The sequence below is a fragment of the Oncorhynchus keta genome, chromosome 22 (genome assembly GCF_023373465.1).
Source record: "Oncorhynchus keta strain PuntledgeMale-10-30-2019 chromosome 22, Oket_V2, whole genome shotgun sequence".
NCBI lineage: Eukaryota > Metazoa > Chordata > Actinopteri > Salmoniformes > Salmonidae > Oncorhynchus > Oncorhynchus keta.
The window spans coordinates 31306603-31328553 of NC_068442.1; the positions used below are offsets into that span (position 1 = coordinate 31306603).

The window sequence follows — 21951 nt, forward strand, 5'->3', positions numbered from 1 at the left end:
CCCTCACAGCTCCGTAGGCAAGCACCATGGTCTTGTAGCGGATGCGGGCTTCAACTGGAAGCCAGTGGAGAGAGCGGAGGAGCGGGGTGACGTGAGAGAACTTGGGAAGGTTGAACACCAGACGGGCTGCGGCGTTCTGGATGAGTTGTAGGGGTTTAATGGCACAGGCAGGGAGCCCAGCCAACAGCGAGTTGCAGTAATCCAGACGGGAGATGACAAGTGCCTGGATTAGGACCTGCGCCGCTTCCTGTGTGAGGCAGGGTCGTACTCTGCGGATGTTGTAGAGCATGAACCTACAGGAACGGGCCACCGCCTTGATGTTAGTTGAGAACGACAGGGTGTTGTCCAGGATCACGCCAAGGTTCTTAGCGCTCTGGGAGGAGGACACAATGGAGTTGTCAACCGTGATGGCGAGATCATGGAACGGGCAGTCCTTCCCCGGGAGGAAGAGCAGCTCCGTCTTGCCGAGGTTCAGCTTGAGGTGGTGATCCGTCATCCACACTGATATGTCTGCCAGACATGCAGAGATGCGATTCACCACCTGGTCATCAGAAGGAGGAAAGGAGAAGATTAATTGTGTGTCGTCTGCATAGCAATGATAGGAGAGACCATGTGAGGTTATGACAGAGCCAAGTGACTTGGTGTATAGCGAGAATAGGAGAGGGCCTAGAACAGAGCCCTGGGGGACACCAGTGGTGAGAGCGCGTGGTGAGGAGACAGATTCTCGCCACGCCACCTGGTAGGAGCGACCTGTCAGGTAGGACGCAATCCAAGCGTGGGCCGCGCCGGAGATGCCCAACTCGGAGAGGGTGGAGAGGAGGATCTGATGGTTCACAGTATCGAAGGCAGCCGATAGGTCTAGAAGGATGAGAGCAGAGGAGAGAGAGTTAGCTTATTATTATGTATGTTTTATAATTCTGTTTGATTAGCAGCCTTTTCCACCTCACCATCATTCCGCTGCTGTTTCACCAGTATCCAGCACACCTAAAAATAACAAAAACACAGGTTCAGAAATGAATATTAGCAGTTGGATAAAACACAGCCTCTGTCTATTGAAAGCAGTTTCGAGCTGCAATGAGAGGGGACATTCAAACTCACAGGAGAGCATGTCATCCAGCACTGAACAGCAAACCAGGGAGAGCCTCCTGCATGGTCTCGTCAAAACCAGCTCGCACCAACACCGTTACCACAGCTGCAACACAATACATCGTTGGATGTACAGACTGATGTGAGGTGAATGGCAGATAATAATATATGTACACTTTATTCAGAAAGTATTCAGACCTCTTCCCTTTTTAGACATTTTGATACGTTACAGCCTTATTCTAAAATTGATTACAATCTACACACAATACCCCATGATGACAAAGTGAAAACAGGTTTTTAGAAATGTTTGCTAATGTATTAACAATAAAAAACAAAATAACTTATTTACATAATATTATACCCTTTGTTATGTGACTCGAAATTGAGCTCAGGTGCATGCTGTTTCCATTGATCATCCATGAGATATTTCTACAACTTGATTAGAATTCACCTGTAGTACATTCAATTGATTGGAAATTATTTGGAAAGGCACACACTTGTCTATATAAGGTCTGACAGTTGAGAGTGCAAGTCAGAGCAAAAGCCCAGCCCTGAGGTTGAAGGAATTGTCCGTAGAGCTCATAGACAGGATTGTGTTGAGGCACAGATCTGGGGAAGGGTACCAAAAACAATTTTGCAGCATTAAAGGTCCCCAAGAACACAGTGCCCTACATCATTCTTAAATGGAAGAAGCTTGGAACTACCAAGACTCTTCCTAGAGCTGGCCGCCAGGCCTAACTGAGAAATCGGGGGAGAAGGACCTTGGTCAGGGAGGTGACCAAGAACCTGATGGTCACTCTGACAGAGCTCCAGAGTTCCTCTGTGGAGATGGGAGAACCTTCCAGAGGGACAACCATCTCTGCAGCACTCCACCAAATCAGGCCTTGATGGTAGAGTGGCCAAACGGAAGTCACTCCTCAGTAAAAGGCAACTGACAGCGCACTTGTAGTTCGCCAAAAAGGCACCTAAAGGACTCTAAGACCATGAAAAACAAGATTCTCTGGTCTGATGAAACCAACATTGAACTCTTTGACCTGAATGCCAAGCGTCATGTCTGGAGAAAATCAGGCACCATCCCTACGGACGGTGAAGCATGGTGGTGGCAGCATCATGCTGTGGGGATGTTTTTCAGTGGCGGAGACTGGGAAATTGGTCAGGATTGAGGGAAAGATGAAGGGTGCAAAGTACAGAAAGAGCCTTGATCAAAACCTGCTCCAGAGCACTCAGGACCTCAGACAGGGGTGAAAGTTCACCTTCCAACAGGACAACGACCATAAACACACAGTCAAGAGAATGCAGGAGTGGCTTCAGAACAAGTCTCTGAATGTTCTTGACTGGCCCAGCCAGAGCCCCGACTTGAAGCCGATCAAACATCTCTGGAGAGACCTGAAAATAGCTGTGCAGCGACACTCAACATCCAACCTGACAGAGCTTGAGAGGATCTGCAGAAAAGAATGGGAAAAATGGATAATGTTACAGGTACATTTCCATTTCACATTATTTTTTTATACCTTTATTTAATCAGGCAAGTCAGTTAAGAACAAATTCTTATTTTCAATGATGGCCTAGGAACAGTGGGTTAACTGCCTGTTCAGGGGCAGAACGACAGATTTGTAACTTGTCAGCTCAGGGGTTTGAACTTGCAACCTTCCAGTTACTTGTCCAACGCTTTAACCACTACGCTACCCTGCCACCCCATTATAAGTTCACAAAACCTGTATGCTGCCACTCAAAAGAAAAAAATATAGTAAGAAATACATAAAGTTTAATAATTAATAGTAAATTCAGTATTAACAGGAAAATAAATTCCCTCCAACCCCATCGATCCAACATGTATCCATCCAAAAGTATTTTATGAAATCAAACTAATAGCTAATTATTTTGATTAAATGCATCTTAACACAATGAACAGAGGCAATTTTAATGACCATCTAAATATCAATCTCCTCCGACAGGACATGGGACAAACAGATGAATGTATTATCAGGGTTGGCAAGGCTAACATTTCAGTCTGTCTCTCTTGCTGATCGATCTGTTGAAGGTAAATGGCACCAGCTAGTCCATTAGAGCTACACTGTCACTGGGATGATGAAAATGTCTGCGACAGCAGTAATGTGAGGTTCTACAGTTTATTACTCTAAACAGACACATTGTTTAGTCACTGAACAGAATGTTCCTCTGTTAAGTTGTTCCTCGTTCTGCCCCTGAACAGGCAGTTAACCCACTGTTCCTAGGCCGTCATTGAAAATAAGAATTTGTTCTTAACTGACTTGCCTAGTTTAATAAAGGTTAAATAAATAAACAGCACCAATGCAGCAAGAACATCGACTTGAAGGCAATTTCAGTACAGCTATGACTATGAGCTATCCATCCATACCGTCGATGGACCAGATGAGACTAGCCCTGGTTCATAATTGTATCTGTCTCTATTTTGTGTGAGAATGGCTCATATGCAAAAGTTTGAACATAAGATGAGAGAATTGTATGCCCTTCAGACAGTCTTCCTTTGTTTGTCGTTCCAGTGAATAGGCCTACTGGAGATACAAGCACACACGAATGAGAATATTTTTGAGGATTTTCTGGGAATTCCACCCATGTTTTCCTAGACACCCTGGCACTGCGGCAAGAAACCTGCTCATAGAAGGTGAAAACAACTCATTAAAATGTAATCCCATCTGTCTCATGAATTGTTAAGTGTTTTCTTCCCTATTGTGTCACTAAACCACAGCATAGGAAGTGTAAATACTGCAGCTGCTGGAACAGTGTCATGTAATCACCTGTCAACCTGTAAAGTACAGTGGACACTGTTACCTGGGAGAAACAATCTGAGCTGTTGCTCAAGTGGACGTGACACTGTCCTTGCACCCACAGCAGGTACTTCACCCATTTCTCTAATGGAAGTGACACTTTAGGCATTTCCTCAAAGTACAACTTACAAAGGGGCACTTTGCTTAGTTTGCGTAGGATTTTACAAACCACACAGCTCATATGGTAACCTCTTGGCTCTGTAGCACCAAGAAGAGAAATATCATACCAGGTAAATTAGAGTATATAGTGTGTATCTGTGAAATAGTTTAGGCCTTATGTCTCCGTCTGTCTCTGTGCAGCAGAATACGAGGTGGAATGCATGGGCTGAATTTACAGGAAAACAAAATACAGTGGCTCCCCACTTCGCTCAGCAGTTGAAGTATGCGAATATTGACCAAGCCCTTTCAAACAACAGAGTTCAGCCCATAGACTTCAGCATACATGCTACATTCCTGAGCTCCCACGTCTTGTGCCAAAACCAAGCTCCAATGCCGTTTCCCACTACAAATAGGCAGAGAAACACAGTAATTAAAATACTTGAGTGGTGTAAAAGGGATAAACACTTACAAAAATGCCTTTTACAAAACGTTCACTCCCATAAGGTGTCAGTTTTGCTTTTGCCAGAAAATGAATACATAGAGTGCATTCGGGAAAGTATTCCGATGCCTTGACTTTTTCCAAATTCTGTTACGTTATAGCCTTATTCTAAAATGGAATCAATTGTTTTATCCCCCATCACTTGACACATAATAACCCATAATGACAAAACAAAAACTGGTTTTGAGAATTTTTGTAAAAAATTCAAAAACTCATCACATTTACATAAGTATTCAGGTCCTTTACTCAGTACTTTGTTGAACCACCTTTGGCTGCGGTTACATCCTCGAGTCTTCTTGGGTATTACGCTACAAGCTTGCTACCCCTGTATTTGGAGAGTTTCTCCCATTCTTCTCTGCAGATCCTCTCAAACGCTGTCAGGTTGGATGGGAAGTGTGGCTGCACAGCTATTTTCAGGTCTCTCCAGATATGTTCGATCGGCTTCAAGTCAGGGCTCTGGCTGGGCCACTCAAGGACATTCAGAGACTTGTCCCGAAGCCACTCCTGTGTTGTCTTGGCTGTGTGCTTAGGGTCATTGTCCTGTTGGAAGGTGAACCTTCACCCCAGTCTGAGGTCCTGAGCGCTCTGGAAGCAGATTTTCTTCAAGGACCTCTCTGTACTTTGCTCCATTCATCTTTCCCTCGATCTTGACTAATCTCCCTGCCCCTGCCGCTGAAAAACATCCCCACAGCATGATGCTGCCACCACCATGCTTCACCGTAGGGATGGTGCCAGGTTTCCTCCAGAGATGACGCTTAGCATTCAGGTCAAAGAGTTAAATCTGAGTTTTATCACACCAGAGAATCTTGTTTCTCATGATCTGAGAGTCTTTAGGTGCCTATTTGGCAAACTCCAAGTGGGCTGTCATGTGCCTAATACTGAGGAGTGGCTTCTGTCTAGTCACACTACCATAAAGGCCTGATTGGTGGAGTGCTGCAGAGATGGCTGTCCTTCTGGAAGGTTATCCTATCTCCACAGAGGAACTCTGGAGGTCTGTCAGAGTGCAGAGGGACCATCAGGTTCTTGGTCACCTCCCTGACCAAGGCCCTTCTCCCCCAATTGCTAAGTTTGGCTGGGCAGCCAGCTCTAGGAAGAGTCTTAGTGGTTTCAACCTTCTTCCATGTAAGAATGATGGAGGCCACTGTGTTCTTGGGGATCTTCAATGTTGCAGACATGTTTTGGTACCCTTCCCCAGATCTGTGCCTCAACACAATCCTGTTTCGAAGCTCTATGGACCATTCCTTCGACCTCATGGCTTGGTTTTTACTCTGACATACACTGTCAACTGTGGGACCTTATATAGACAGGTGTGTGCCTTTCCAAATCATATCCAATCAATTTAATTTACCACAGCTGGACTCCAATCAAGTTGTAGAAACATCTCAAGGATGATCAATGGAAACAGGATGTATCTGAGCTCAGTTTTGAGTCTCATAGCAAAGGGTCTGAACACTTATGTAAATAAGGTATTTCTGTTTTTGATTTTTAATAAATTAGCTACATTTTCTAAAAACCTGTTTTTGCTTTGTCATTATGGGGTATTGTGTATAGATTGCTGAGTTTAAATTGTTTTATCCATTTTAAAATAAAGCCATAACATAACAAAATGGGTGAAAAGTCAAGGGGTCTGAATACTTTTCAAAATCACTGTAGGCAGCTATTATGACTGTATGAGCATATTTCACCTGCCGAAAAATCACGTTCATTCCAGTCATAACATGCCCTCTCACAAAGACCTATGTACTACACAAAAAAAAATGTATATTGAAAACTACAACCTCCATTTCAGGAGTAAAAAGGCTTAGAAACATTAACATAACATGCAAACATAGATGTGTTATGAGATTGTTATAATACAAATGCAAATACACAATGCAAAGACACATGCAAATGTCCTCGCATTGGCACACACAAAGAAACCTGTTAATCAGTCCACAAATATTATGCACAGGCAAATATTGTCACGGAAACACCCTAAGAAACAAAGGTACTGGCTATATTGCTCAGCTGTGCTGCAGCACAATTGTTACTTTAGTACGTCTCAGTGTTAAGATTCCTTGTTTAAATAAAGATCCTCCTTGGACAAACTCAAGACTGCTTTTATGAATGCTTTTATTTCTTTACGTCTCCTCTTTATAAAGTACATGGACTCTTAGAAAACCATATTTGAATCCAGAACAACAAAATTAGTAACAGTAGTTTTCAAACACCATACTTTTCCATCTGACAAACAATCTGTTTTCAAAACCATTCCCATTCCTTTGACACATAGACCTCTTGTAAACAAATCAATAATTTCAATTACAAAAAATGTTTTATAGAAAAATATATTTTCTTTAATAGGTATTTCTCTTTCGGTCTATTTACATGAGGTACTCTTCAGTACAATCTCATTAAAAAAAATGAAGAAAAAAGGGGGTTAGCGGGAAAAGGCCTTTGGTTTCAAGAAAAAATACATTATTTAAAATGTCCATTCGCTGTCCTGTGTACACAGTGTCAATGTCAATGATTGTTTTCATATTGTTGTGTGTGATTTGTAGCCAACACTCTGGGACCTCCACAGGTTTGGTTAAGAACAGAAACTTTGTCTACAATCAGGTTTCAGTCCGGGTGGTGGGGGTACAGAACTTTCGATGGGCAAAGTGACCGAGGACGATGAGGAGCATCTCAGAGGTGCTGCTGAGCGCCACTATGAAGGGCGCTTGGGACGCAAAGTCAGCCTCCGCCCGCCGGAACGACAGCTGCATAACCGCCAGCGCCAAGAGACTGTTCTGCACCCCCACCTCAATACTGACCGTCTTCCTCTGTGGCACTGCCAGCCCTGCCAGCTTCCCCATCCCAAACCCTAGGAGCAGCCCAAACAGGGGCACGGTCACCCCCGCGACCACTATCTGAGGTCTCACGTTGGCCAGGATAGACGCCCCCATCTGGTAGGCCATGAAGATGCCACCCACGATGAGCACGAAGCTGAAGGGCCGGATCAGTGCCAGCAGCACGCGGGTCAGTTTGGGCAGACGTAGCTTCACCAGCATGCCCAGTGAGATGGGGATGGCAATGAAGAGAAGGGTGCCCAGGATCTTGATAAAGGGCACGTGGAGGGCAGCGTGGACACCCAGTAGCCTGCCGTACAGGGCAGAGCACAGGGGCATGGCTGCTGCAGCTACAACTGTGGACACCAGGGTCATGGAGATGGCCAGGGTGACGTCCCCGCCCAGTAGCAGGCTGTAGAGGTAGCCTCCGCCGCCGCCCGGGGCAGAGCATGTGATGACCAGGCCCAGGGAGAGGGCCTTTGGCAGGGAACATAGCCTGGACAGACCATAGGCATACAGTGGCATGACCAGGAACTGCCCTGCAACCCCCAAGAGGAGGGGCACAGGCTTCCGCAGGAGACCCCTCAGCACCTCTACCTCTACCTTGCACCCGAAGGCACACTTGTTGATGAAGATGAGCGGCAGCAAGGCAAATAGGACAGGGTTCTCAGAAAAGTGGGACAGCACGCCTGACTGTATGAGCCCGGCAGCTGGGTCATCCCTGCCAGGCGCCACCCTGATGCAGTAGTCTGTCCTTTCTTCAATTACAACAGGGAAAGAATCCTGGTCCAACTCCAATAGCTGGATGAGCAGTTGTGCCCGACCCGGTAACCCAGACTTTATGCTGATAATGAAACTCTTCACGGGCCCCGCATGACTGTTACTTACATTCAGGATGGAAAGAACCTCCGAATCCAAGGAGCTTACATTGACCGTCTGCTTCCAGCTCTCGCGGCCCTTCGTACTTACGGCGCTTCGGTATTGACTGGAGATTACAATCACGCCCTTAGTGTTTTCGGGAAACTCAAATTCTTGGGAGGTCCCGTCCCCGATTTGTATATACCTTCTGTTACTGTCGGCCGTCACGTTCATGTTGTTGTTGTCTGTCAGGGACCTGCCCTCCGTTGGCGGATCTGTTCCTCTCGTTATCAAGAAGAGACAACAGAATGCAAATAGCGTCCTCATTGTTAGGTGCGCCGCAAATACACGCTGCTCCCCAGCCTGCGACGTCCCCAGTCCGTCTTAAACCGCCTCCCTTTTACAGAACGCGATAAAAACTTCTCAGATCCCCTGATACAACAGCTACGTATGTAGCGGGGTCTACATTCCTTCTGGTACCCATTTAGCTTCACCCGTGTTCTTGCTCTCTTTCTACCGGAATTTAAACATCACCCCGCCCCATTCGACTTGAACGCTGCTTAAATTCCAATAAAAAAAATTGCTGTCATATTTGACCGATATCAGACGATACACGAATCGTTTTTTCGTGCTAAGAAGAAATATCTGCCTCGGCGAACCGTCGCCTCGAATTCCGGTTTTTATTGTCTCTATGCCAACTGTCACCACCGCCGTTTTCCCCTGATTTCTTCTCTTATTTCACTCCCTCGCTAAGACTTATTTTAATCCAATCAGAGAAGCCCCTAGCGTTAACTCTCTTTTTTTGCGTTGACTCTCTAGGTCCCTTACCAAAATAAGCACCAACGTCACTTGAGAAAAATCTAATTGTGGGGGTGTTCTTTCTTCCATGCGTGGGCTGCATTCTCATCATCATAGAGGATACACCGTTTATTTATGGGGGAGGACCCACTGCAAAATGCTGTGGTCATGTTATGTTGACTAAAGGAAAATGGTGGAATAAGATAAACATAGTCCAAAACATATAAACTGCAGTTCATTGTGGCTGGAGATATTTTCCTTTATTTAGTTATTTTGCCCTTACAAAAAAAGATTGCAGTTTTGAAACTGCAGTTAAAGTCCAGTAACTAGCCAATTGTGGTATTTTGGAAGCAGTAATTGCTGAATAACTCAGCAATTCCAAGGAATTGCACTGTAACTGTAGTTAGACTTCAACATTACTGCAATCTTTTTTTGTAAGGGTGGCATCACACACATGATTTATGCAATAAATAATGCATTCAAGCAGGGCAAGGGAGCTTGTTTTCTTATACTGAACAAAAATATGCAACAATGTCAAATATTTTACTGAGTTACAGTTCACATAAAGAAATCAGTCAATTGAAATATATTGATTAGGCCCTAATCTATGGATTTTATATGACTGAAAATACTAATATGCATCTGTTGTTCAGATACCTTTAAAAAAAAAAGTAGGGGCGTGGATCAGAAAACCAGTCAGTATCTAGCGTGACCACACGCTGTCGTATGTATCGATCCAGAGCATCCCAAACATGCTCAATGCTCTGGTGAGTATGCAATCCAGAACTGGGACATTTTCAGCTTCCAGGGAATTGTGTACAGATTCTTGCGACATGGGGCCATGCATTATCATGATGGCGGCGGATGAATGGCATGACAATGGGCCTCAGGATCTCGTCACAGTATCTCTATGCATTCAAATTGCCATCAACAAATGCAATTGTGTTCGTTGTCCGTAGTTTATGCCTGCTCATACCATAACTCCACCACCATGGTGCACACCATGGGACACTCTGTTCACTAAGTTGACATCATCAAACTGCTCAACCACACAATGCCATACACGTGGTCTGCGGTTATGAGGCCGGTTGGACGTACTGCCAAATTCTCTAAAACAATGTTACGGTTGAGAAATTAACAATAAATTATCTGGCAACAGCTCTGGTTGTCATTCCTGCAGTCAGTATGCCAATTGCACACTCCCTCAAAATGTTAGACATCTGTGGCACTGTGTTGTGTGACAAAACTGCACATTTTAGAGTGGCCTTTTATTGTTCCCAGCACAAGGTGCACCGGTGTAATGATCATGCTGTTTAATCTGTCAGGTGGATGGATTTTCTTGGCAAAGGATAAATGCTCACTACCAGTGATGTAAAAGAATGTGTGCACAAAATTTCAGAGAAATAAGCTTCCTCTGCATACAGAACATTTCTGGGATCTTTTATTTCAGCTCATAAAACATGACACTAAAACTTTACATGTTGCGTTTATATTTTTGTTCAGCAGTGTGTGAGGGGGAGCACCTGGTATGTTTGTCGAGCAGAAGGGTGGATTTAAGGTGTTCAAGCTAGTCTGTTCTAGTACCAGATATTTGATGTCTGGTAAGCTCTTGAATAACACATCCTCTGTGTGCTATAGGAAATCTAGGTTAAACGTAGTAGGCAACTTGAGATTTTGTAACCTTTATGGTTTTATCTATGGAGAAACTTGTCAAGTCTATGAGACCATGCTGCAACGGAAGCTTGATTTGCCACTACAGGAACATGTTTCACTATCAAATTCTCTTGATCTTTGGACCGCTGCATATTTGATCACTGAGCAAAAACAGAGTGACCATGAACACACACATTGCACGGTATCCAGTTCCAGGCAGGTCGCTGCTAAGACGTTCATACACAACAAATGCAATTGTGAAATTTGATACCACCATTCGCATGATGTAAGGGAACCCCCTGTGCTCTCTGAACAGCAAGGGCACATCACATAAGATTAATGGATTCATAGCATGAAGTGTCTTACCTGACGTTTTAATAGGTTAAGTGAGTCCAGTCAGCATTTTTTCCGAGAAAGCTATTTAATCGATCATAGATAGTGAGTGTAGCTACTTTCATAGTATTGATAAAAGAGTGCAGTTATCTATTGTGCAGTATGTGGCCTACTTTGACTCATGACTCAGAGGTTTCAAGAAAAAAGGGAGAGGTCTGGTCTTCTGTGAAAGCATTTAAGCCAACAACCTGCTGAACTGGAGAGCTCTCCAGACATTTTGCAGAGTGATAGTTAAGAGCCACAGGGCAGATAATATACCTCACAAAAGACACAGGAAAAAAGCCTCTTATGATTCCATACACGCCTAGTGCCTTCAGAAAGTAACACCACCCTTTATTTTTTCCCACGTTTTTATTGTTTCACAGCCTGAATTTAAAATGGATTAAATTTAGATTTGTCATTGACCTACACACAATAGCCCATGTCAAAAATATAACTATACTTTTAGAAATGTTTACAATTGAATTAGAAATGAAAATCTGAAATGTCTTGAGTCAATAAGTATTCAGACCCTTTGCAATGGCAAGCCTAAATAAGTTCAGGGGTAAAAATGTGCATAACAAGTCACATAGGAAGTTGCAGGGACTCACTCTGTGTGCAATAATAATGTTTAACGTGATTTTTGATTGACTACCTCATCTCTGTACTCCACACATATAAATTATTGGTAATGTCCCCGAGTCGAGCAATGAATTTCAAACAGATTCAACCTCAAAGACCAGGAAGGTTTTCAAATGCCTCACAAAGAAGGGCACCTATTGGTGGATGGGTCAATATAAAAAATAAGCAGATATCGAATTTCTCTTAGAGCATGGTGAAGTTATTAATTACACCTTACATGGTATATCACTACAAAGATAGGCATCCTTCCTAACTCAGTTGCCGGAGAGGAAGGAAACCACTCAGGGATTTCACCATGAGGCCAATGTGACTTGTTTAAAACAGTTAGTTTAATGGCTGTGATAGGAGAAAACTGAAGATGGATCAACAACATTGTAGTTACTCCACAATACTTACCAAATTGGTAAAGTGAAAAGAAGGAAGCCTGTACAGAATACAAATATTCCAAAACATGCATCCGGTTTGCTATAAGGCAGTAATGTAAACCTGGGGAAAAAAATGTGACAAAGAAATTAACTTTATGTCCAGAACAAAAAGTGTTATGTTTGGGGCAAATCCAACATATCACAGAGTACCACTCTTCCTATTTTCAAGCATGGTGGTGGCTGCATCATGTTATGGGTATGCTTGTCATTGGCAAGGACTAAAATGAAACAGGAGAGCTAAGCACAGGCAAAATCATAGAGGAAAACCTGGTTCAGTCTGCTTTCCAACAGACACTGGGAGACAAATTCACCTTTTAGCAGGACAATAACTTAAAACAGAAGGTCAAATATACACCTTAGTTGCTTACCAAGACGACATTGAATGTTCCTGAGTGGATTCAGGCTATAACATAAAAGTGTGGAATAAGTCATGGGGTATGAATACTTTCTGAAGCCATTGTAGACAATTTAGACCCTTGTTTCAGTATGACCATGGGGAGAAATGAGGTTTACTTTGAAGCTATACAGTAGGCATGTACAGTATAAGAAGTCTGTCTCTCTGACATCAACAGTTACCTACATGACCTGTTTACATCAGATGAATGCATAACATAAACAATCTTTACTGACGGCAAGTATGTTATATAATCTGAAAGGCTAATAATAATGACATCCCTCCCCACAGAAAAGGAAGCAAAATAATTGTGTGAAGCAGCACTAAAGAGAAATGTTCACAGCATCACAGATCATTTTTTAACAGCATGAACTCTTCAGTATGTGAGCTTATTTTGGCAAAAAGTAAAACATGCATTTGAGGATGTGTTGAAACAGCACCCACAGTCTGATGGTTGAACTCATGGTTACATGGTTTCCTGGTTACAAATGCTGCAACCATAGGATAATCCAGAAGTCTATCAGTTTGCTTGTGGTGCCATATGCTGCTGTCATTTCCTGAGTGTTGAAATAACAAAATGTTCATATCAGATGGCTAAATATACCAAAATACTGCTAAACTTGCATAACTTTGAGTATTAATAACTATTCCCATGTAAAATAAAAGAAAGGAATGTATTCCCAAAATGTCTTAGCTACAGAAGCCAAATCTCTGGTTTGTATGTGATGTGGACAGAAAGGGGACATCCTTGTTATATGGCAACATAATTCAAGAGTTCAGGACTATAAGGCTCTATATCTGCACTTGTCAAAATGTTATTGACATAGCCTTGTTCGGTTCAATGTTCTCTACTCTATATACCACAATTCATGTTTTTAAATTCAAAAGAATACAAGATAAAACAATTCTAACACACTTCAAACCAAAGAGGGTTCAGAATTTTAAAGCAAATTATCTCAGAATATTATTTTGGCAGATAGAACTTTATAGTCCCAAAACCTCAATATTAAAACCTTACATAGGATCAATCACTATATGTCTAACTACATACATCCAGGCACTGAGAAGAAGACCTATGCATACTCCTGCATCCCAATAAGGCACACATATTCAAAGTAAAATAACATAGGCATGAATTAGTAATATATTTTAACAGAAATAATCAGGAAAACAAAAAATATGACTGAGAATTGTCCTCCCTCTATATAGAAATAATGACAATATGTCAGATGATTATTTCTTTTAAGAGTTAGGAGAAAGCAGTAGACAATAGAGTGTCTTAATTTTGTTTGTTAGTGTTGTCAATACAGTGTGTCAAGAGATGACTGTGGTTTAGTGCTAAACAGAGTGCAAACTGGGAAACATCAGAGCACTAAATAATATTATCCATTCAAGTCAATGATTTGTCCGTTCTATTCATTCTATGTATATTCATTTAATCTTATCTGATAGGTACAATCCAGATAAATAACTTTTGGGGGTCCAAGCTTCAATATATCACACAAATGTGTGTTTTAAAACACCCTTTTCCAATATACTATTTGGACATTTTGCAAAACTCTTCATGTTCTCAGGAAAACCCTCAATTCAAATATAAATCCAAAAATATGTCATGTGACAATGTACTGAAATTCACAAGTACAACTAACCAAGGGGGATATTTTTTCTCTCTGCATTGTTGGGAAGGGCCCGTAATTAAGAATTTCACTGTTGGTCTACACCCGTTGTTTTACGAAGGATGTGACAAATAACACTTTATTTTGATTTGAGGGATCCCTAATTAATATAAGACAATGAGTGAGAATAGAAAGACTGATATGGGAAAAGGAAAATGAAAGGTGGGGGAAAAAAAGATGTGCAACAGAAAAAGACAGACAGACAGAGACAGAGGGGGAAGAGAGAGAGGAAGAGAGAGACCCATGCCTTCTCAGGTGGTATTTTCAGCACCACAGTGTGAGTGTGTATATAAATAGACGTGAGGATGGAAATCAATAGGCTCATTAGGTCCTCACGGTATGAACAGTTTGATAGAATCACACAGCTCCCAGCTGTTTGTTTCCAAGCGGTTGTCTAGCCGCCTCCTGTCTCGCGAATAGTTGAGAGATGTTCAGTTCCGCAAAGCAGCCAACCTGCAATGTAAATGAAAGTGTAATTGTTGATTTATATGAAAATCTTTGGTCTATGTGCATGTTGATCATTGGAATATCACTATGCACAATTAAAGAGGGGAGCTATCATAGCACCAACACATCTAGCCAGAATCTACACTACTTTACAGTCAAATAATTTGAGAATAGTTTGTCAACACATTTCCTTCATTTAGAAAACAAGCCAAATGTCCCACAGTAACCAGTGAATGCTGCATTGTTAGGGTACCTGCGAGACAGCTGGTCCTCCTTCTCCTGTTGTGAGCGTGAGGAGCTCTCTCCCAATGAGGTGGCTCCTGCAGGCAGCTGGCTGAGCTGGTCCATCACCTCCAGACCACTCTCTTCTGCTATCTGGACGATGAGGTCATCCACCTGGTCCTGGGGCGTGGTCAGTGTGGTGGCCGAGCTCATAGAGTCCTCCATCACCTATAGGTGAGTGGGTTTATGTTGTTTCACAATTAATGCAATTATCCAGAAGGGTCCAGTAATGCATGTTGAGATAAAGGGTTTAGTGAAATAGGAAAATGGTCGAGGAGGCCGAGTGAGCTAGAGGTCTTAGGGAAGAAGGGGACACGTTAACAAGAGGCTTGAAAACGAATGACTTCAATAAATTAAATTGATTAGGAGTACAACCATTATGTATACTGAACAAAAATGTAAATGCAACATGTAAAGTGTTGGTTTCATACGCACAAAAAGCTTTTTTTCTCTAAATGATTTATGCACAAAATCTTGTACATCCCTGTTAGTGAGCATTTATCCTTTGCCAAGATAATCCATCCACTTGAAAGGTGTGGCATATTAATAAACTGATTAAACAGCATGATCATTACACAGGGGCGCGCACATTGTGCTGGGGACAATAAAAGGCCACTCCAAAATGTGCAGTTTTGCCACACAACATAATGCCACAGATGTCTCAAGTTGAGGGAGTGTGCAGTTGGCATGCTGACTGCGGGAATGTCCACCAGAGCTGTTGTTCATTTCTCTACCATAAGCCACCTCCAAAGTTGTTTTAGAGAATTCGGCAGTACGTCCAACCGGCCTCAAATCAAATCAACGTTTATTTGTCACGTTCGCCAAATACAACATTGAAATACTTACAGGCTCTAACCAATAGCGCAAAAAAGGTATTAGGTGAACAATAGGTAAGTAAAGAAATAAAACAACAGTAAAAAGACAGGCTATATACAGCAGCGAGGCTATAAAAGTAGCGAGGCTACATACAGACACCGGTTAGTTAGGCTGATTCAGGTAGTATGTACATGTAGATATGGATATGTAGATATGGTTAAAGTGACTATGCATATATGATGATCAGAGAGTAGCAATAGCGTAAAAAGAGGGGGTGGCGGGTGGTACACAATGCAGATAGCCCGGTTAGCCAATGGGTGGGGGCACTGGTTGGTCGGCCTAATTGAGGTAGTATGTACATGAATGTATAGTTAAAGTGACTATGCATACATGATAAACAGAGTAGCAGCAGCCTAAAAAAAAAAAAAGAGGGTTTGGGGGGAGGCACACAATGCAAATAGTCCCGGTAGCCATTTGATTACCTGTTCAGGAGTCTTATAGCTTGGGAGTAAAAAGTGTTGAGAAGCCTTTTTGTCCTAGATTTGGCACTCCGGTACCGATTGCCATGCGATAGTAGAGAGAACAGTCTATGACGGCGGTGGCTGGGATCTTTGACAATTTTTAGGGCCTTCCTCTGACACCGCCTGGTGTAGAGGTCCTGGATGGCAGGCAGCTTAGCCCCAGTGATGTACTGGGCCGTACACATTACCCTCCGTAGTGCATTGCGGTCAGAGGCCGAGTAATTGCCGTACCAGGCAGTGATGCAATGCTCTCGATGTTGCAGCTGTAGAACCTTTTGAGGATCTCAGGACCCATGCCAAATCTTTTTAGTTTCCTAAGGGGGAATAGGCTTTGTCGTGCCCTCTTCACGACTGTCTTGGTGTGTTTCGATCATTCTAGTTTGTTGTTCCTCGGTGTCCACGTCAACTTGAAGCTCTCAACCTGCTCCACTACAGCCCCGTCGATGAGAATGGGGGCGTGCTCGGTCCTCCTTTTCCTGTAGTCCACAAGCATCTCCTTAGCCTTGGCTACGTTGAGGGATAGGTTGTTATTCTGGCACCACACAGCCAGGTCTCTGACCTCCTCCCGATAGGCTGTCTCGTCGTTGTTTGTGATCAGGCCTACCACTGTTGTGCAAACGACACAACAGAGGGAGGTGCTTAGTTGTACTATGGTGTTGAGCTGTAGTCAATGAATAGCATTTTCACATAAGTGTTCCTTTTGTTCAGGTGGGAAAGGGCAGTGTGGAGTGCAATAGAGATTGCATCATCTGTGGATCTGTTTGGTCTGTATGCAAATTGGAGTGGGTCTAGGGTTTCTGGGATAATGGTGTTGATGTGAGCCATTACCAACCTTTCAAAGCACTTCATGGCTACGGCCGTGAGTGCTACGGGTCTGTATCATTTAGGCAGGTTGCCTTTGTGTTCTTGGGCACAGGGACTATGGTGGTCTGCTTGAAACATGTAATCCGTCTGGCTCCGCAGCCTTGGGTATGTTGACCTGTTTAAAGGTCTTCCTCACGTCGGCTATGGAGAGCGTGATCACACAGTCAAACCGGAACAGCTGATGCTCTCGTGATTGTCTCAGCGTTGCTTGCCTCGAAGCGAGAATATAACTTATTTAGCTCGTCTGGTAGGCTCGTGTCACTGGGCAGCTCGCAGCTGTGCTTCCCTTTGTAGTCTGTAATAGTTTGCAAGCCCTGCCACATAAGACGAGCATCAGAGCCGGTGTAGTATGATTCAATCTTAGCCCTGTATTGACGCTTTGCCTGTTTGATGGTTCGTCGCAGGGCATAGCAGGATTTCTTGTAAACTTCCGGGTTAGAGTCCCGCACCTTGAAAGCGGCAGCTCTTTCCTTTAGCTCAGTGCGAATGTTGCCTGTAATCCATGGCTTCTGGTTGGGGTATGTACGTACAGTCACTGTGGGGATGACATCCTCGATGCACTTATTGATAAAGCCAGTGACTGATGTGGTGTACTCCTCAATGCCATCGGAAGAATCGCAGAACCTGTTCCAGTCTATGATAGCAAACAGTCCGGTAGTTTAGCATCTGCATCATCTGACCACTTTTTTATAGACAGTCACTGGTGCTTCCTGCTTTAATTTGTGCTTGTAAGCAGGAATCAGGAGGATAGAGTTGTGGTCGGATTTACGAAATGGAGGGCGAGGGAGAGCTTTATACGCGTCTCTGTGTGTGGAGTACACAACCGCAGACCATGTGTAACCACACCAGCCCAGGACCTCCACATCTGGCTTCTTCACCTGTGGGTTCTGTCTGTAATAAAGCTCTTCTGTGGGGAAGAACTAATTCTCTCAAGTGGGTGGGCGTATGCCCTCCCAGGCCCATCCATGAATGCGCCCCTGTCTATTTGTGAAACCCATAGATTAGGGCCGGATTAATTTATTTCAATTTACTCATTTCCTTCTATGAACCGTAACTAGTAAAATCTTTGAAATTGTTGCATGTTGCGTTTATATTTTTGTTTAGTATTGATGAGGAACATTTTTTATAAACTTGTGCCACTCACCGAGGTGTGAACATCCAGGTTCTGGACCTGCGTCTCAAACTTGTCCATAACAGCAGACACCTTCTGCAGGTCCATGGAACCCAGCGCTTTGTCCAGTGCCTTGGTGACCTGCGTCATATTCTTTGTGACCTAGGGATATAAAACACAAGAGTGCTACACACAAAGGTAGGACAGAGAGTACATCTCTATGAAAGTAGCCAGTAGCGAGGATGGCTGAGATTGGGGGTCAAGAGAAAAGATGACAATGACTAATGTGAGACACACAATTGGATGATATTAACATATGATTAGGCAGAGGGAATAGACTTACCGCTTTCATAGTGACAGCAGTCTGGACCTTGGAGGCAACAGCATCAACACGGGATGCCATGCGCAGACAATTAAGGCCCTCGTTCTTCTTACGGATGGCATTCTCTGCATATACTCTGGCAACTTCCACATTCTTCTGCTGAAGAGCCTGGTGAGACAAACATACACACTAAAAGTCTGTTCAGTTGCCTATGAAAACAAGTTCAGGGGCTGCATGTGTAACAATCATCTTACAGTAGGAATACTGATCTAGGATCAGGCCCCCCCCTGTCCATGTAATCTTATTCATAGTGATCTAAAAGGCAAAACTGATCCTAAATATGCAATCTCTGCTCTGAGACGTTTGATACATATGGCCCCTGGTCCTCTGTTTAAATCCTTAGGACAGTAATGGACTGGTGGAGCCTCAACCATGATCTTCCACTGCCACCTGCTGGTTAATGTGCTGCACACATCTTTAGTCGACCAGTCCAACTGAACATGTAACTAATAATTATTCAGTTAAATTAACTATTTAATGACACGAATGTCAACAATAAAGTTGTTTATAGGCTATTGGGATAGACTGATTGCTGATCCTGTATTACCACAGGAGGATTATGGCACCTTAATTGGGGAGGATGGGCTTGTGGTAATGGCTGAAGTGGAATATGTGGAATGGTATCAAATACATCAAACATGGTTTCCATGTGTTTGATGCCATTCCATTTGCTCCATTCCAGCCATTATTATGAGCAGTCCTCCACTGAACAATAAATACCACACCCTGCATACCCGTAACGAGTCGCGTAGCAAAATATTTTGCAACAAAAAACAAATATCTACTACACATAACCATGTTCAAGCCTACATTCTTTCTCAGAAAGCCCTCCCTTTACTCACCTTTTTAACTTTGGCTTGCTCGGATTTTGAATCTTTCTCTGCCTTTTTGGCAAGTTTTTCGAGCTGTTTTGCTGTAAACTGTTAGAGAAGTATAAGCAGACATTTTAAAGTGTAAAATTGTTTATTAACTATGTTTAAGCTCCACAATGACAACGGCTAATTTCTTATATACCTTCAGTTGGAAGAGTGTGTCTGAAAGAAAGAAAGAAAAAAATGAGATGAAAGGGGTGATACACAGATACAGCCCAGTGCATTGGGCCTGGAATACTTTGCACTGACAGTGTGCAATGACGACTATGACAGACTGAGGGCTAGCTAGTAATCTCGGAGTCTGGATCAAAATCATATAATTGTATAAATTGTCAACGCGTTCTGATCATTTCAAACTCTACACTACTCCAATGGCGATAACACGCGCAATGCTAGCCACCTAACTACAAATAAATGAAAACGGGAAGTTAGCTATCTAGGCATCCAGACAGTTTAAAAAAAACATATCTTGAATCCCCATGTAGCTAACGTTACTCGTCTAAACCTTAACGTTTTTGAATACTCGTCTAGCTTCTGGTGACATCTGACATTGCAGTGAGATTTTAATAGCTAGCTACAAAATGTGTATATTTGGTCAAATCTAATATAAACTAATATTAGGCTATTAGCAAGCTATCATAACATTTATCTTATCGACTGGCTGCCAAGCTTTTCCTTTATGCTAGTTTATGTCGGCTGACTAGCGTTATAACGCACGACATAGATCAAAGTAAATTCACAATCTCGTCAAATAAAAAGTCGAAAACGACTTACCATCCATATCAGCGTGCCTTCACTTGACCCAAAACATGTGTTTTAGTTTGACAACGAGCTAATTTCCTTAATGTTTTTGATATTCTGTTTTTGTGATGAGTCTTTCTTTCCCCAAACGAGGTTAGCCAAAGCCACGCCCCTTTCCACTAGCGACGTATTCCAGCCTAAATACATCCACGTCATTGGTCAAGCGCATGAGAGCGGTGATTGGATAGATTCAGGGAACCTCAGCCAGGCGCTTACAGTGAAAAGCGTGCTGTCAAAAAGCAGTAGTTACCGTTGCTAACAACAACATATGAGAAGAATGAACCTCAATATCGCCACAGCCAGTAGCGATATTAGGATGTAAATATTGGTGGGGCAAACTAAAAAATACCATTTTAGATGCATGACAGCAAAGCCACAACACAACACTAAACAATACATTAATTTCACTATAACGGTGACAATCGGTGCCCACAAACTGTTCGGGCCTACATAAAGCTGTCCTTAAAAGCACAGCTTTCTTTTCAGCACAATGGAGGGAATCCTTACCACTGGTACACCAGGCTATCAGCAGGGTCTTGTCTGGCAGCGAAACAGTTTACTCAGCCTCATTTACTGCCTTTTAAAAAACATAGCTGATATGGCTGACTTTGTTAAATAAATGTGGTTTCTACTGACAACTGAGATGTACTATGGCATAAGGCCCTGGGGATGACGAGAAGATAAGAGGCAATCCCTCATTTCGATTAAGACATTAATGAGAGAGCTAGGATGGACTTGGTCAATATAAGTATTTCTTCAGCACTTTTGAAATGTACAGCAACAGAATTCAGAACATGGGCGTTCTTACAGTATTCTCCTTGTACACCAAGTCAGAACCGTGGGATAAATAAAGGAGGCATGTAAGCAGACAATGAAACGTCTTACAATATATATTCGATGATTACATTTCTCTAAAACAGGCTATAGGATACATGTGCAGCACAAAGTCATAACAGTAGGCTAAGTTATGAGGGGAAAATGGACCAAATTATTAGGGTGAGTGAGGCACATGGGCTACTAACAGCTACACAACATACACTTAGTACTACTATCTTAGCCACAGTATACATATCTCCCTGGCATATTACATAATTTATGCGGCAGCATACAATACATTTCTGGACTCACCGTTGTTGTGCTGTGCTCACTTGAACAAGAAGGTGGCACGGCGGTCCAAGTTGTGGGCAAATTTTGAAATTCAACTTTGTCATCAAAGTCTGACATTCTCTGGATTTCTGGTGCGTTTAAGACAACTGGGAACTCTGGGGAAAAACAAGGTTGAATCATGACGTCAGTGGATCTTCTCATATGTATATAGTGTATTCTATTCTACTGTATTTTAGTCAATGCCACTCCGATATTGCTCAATCTAATATTTATATATTTCTTAATTCTATTATTTTACTTTTAGATTTGTGTGTATTGTTGTTAATCATTTTAAGATACTACTGCATTGTCAGATACTACTGCACTGTTGGAGCTAGGAACACAAGCATTTCGCTACACCTGCAATAACATCTGCTAAATATGTGTATGACCAATAATATTTGATTTGATTTGATTTAGAAAGAGGCCCGAGTTCCCGACTTGGAATTCCAAGTTGGATGACAGTTCAAAATGTATTTTTTTCCCAGTCAGAGCTCGTTTTTTTCAGAGTTTCCGGTTGTCTTGAACTCACTGAAATCTGAGATTTCTCAGTTCCAATTTTCCAGTTGTTCTGAATGCAGCAGAAGTCA

The 21951-nt window shown here is 42.7% G+C and overlaps 2 protein-coding genes across 2 annotated transcripts; both read right to left on the reverse strand.

Annotated features, from left to right (window-relative positions):
• Positions 1-6586: 6586 nt before the first annotated feature.
• On the reverse strand, positions 6587-9041 carry LOC118401327 (P3 protein-like). Its single transcript, XM_035798737.2, has one exon. The coding sequence runs from the start codon at positions 8484-8486 to the stop codon at positions 7086-7088; it is 1401 nt and encodes a 466-aa protein (XP_035654630.1). The 5' UTR covers positions 8487-9041; the 3' UTR covers positions 6587-7085.
• Positions 9042-11931: 2890 nt separating this feature from the next.
• On the reverse strand, positions 11932-20350 carry LOC118401328 (charged multivesicular body protein 1a). Its single transcript, XM_035798738.2, has 7 exons — positions 20189-20350; positions 19557-19576; positions 19385-19462; positions 18504-18650; positions 18194-18322; positions 14820-15016; positions 11932-14572 (listed from the first exon to the last, which is right to left on the reverse strand). The coding sequence occupies exons 1-7, from the start codon at positions 20193-20195 to the stop codon at positions 14551-14553; spliced, it is 600 nt and encodes a 199-aa protein (XP_035654631.1). The 5' UTR covers positions 20196-20350; the 3' UTR covers positions 11932-14550.
• Positions 20351-21951: the final 1601 nt, after the last annotated feature.

Bases quoted from the DNA above. Each gene is read 5' to 3' on its own strand.
- LOC118401327 (XM_035798737.2), bottom strand. From the start codon at position 8,486: ATGAGGACGCTATTTGCATTCTGTTGTCTCTTCTTGATAACGAGAGGA.
- LOC118401328 (XM_035798738.2), bottom strand. The intron at 18,323-18,503 runs GTAAGTCTATTC...TTATATCCCTAG, and splicing joins CTGCTGTCACTATGAAAGCG to GTCACAAAGAATATGACGCA. The intron at 14,573-14,819 runs GTACCCTAACAA...TTTACATTGCAG, and splicing joins GAGGACCAGCTGTCTCGCAG to GTTGGCTGCTTTGCGGAACT.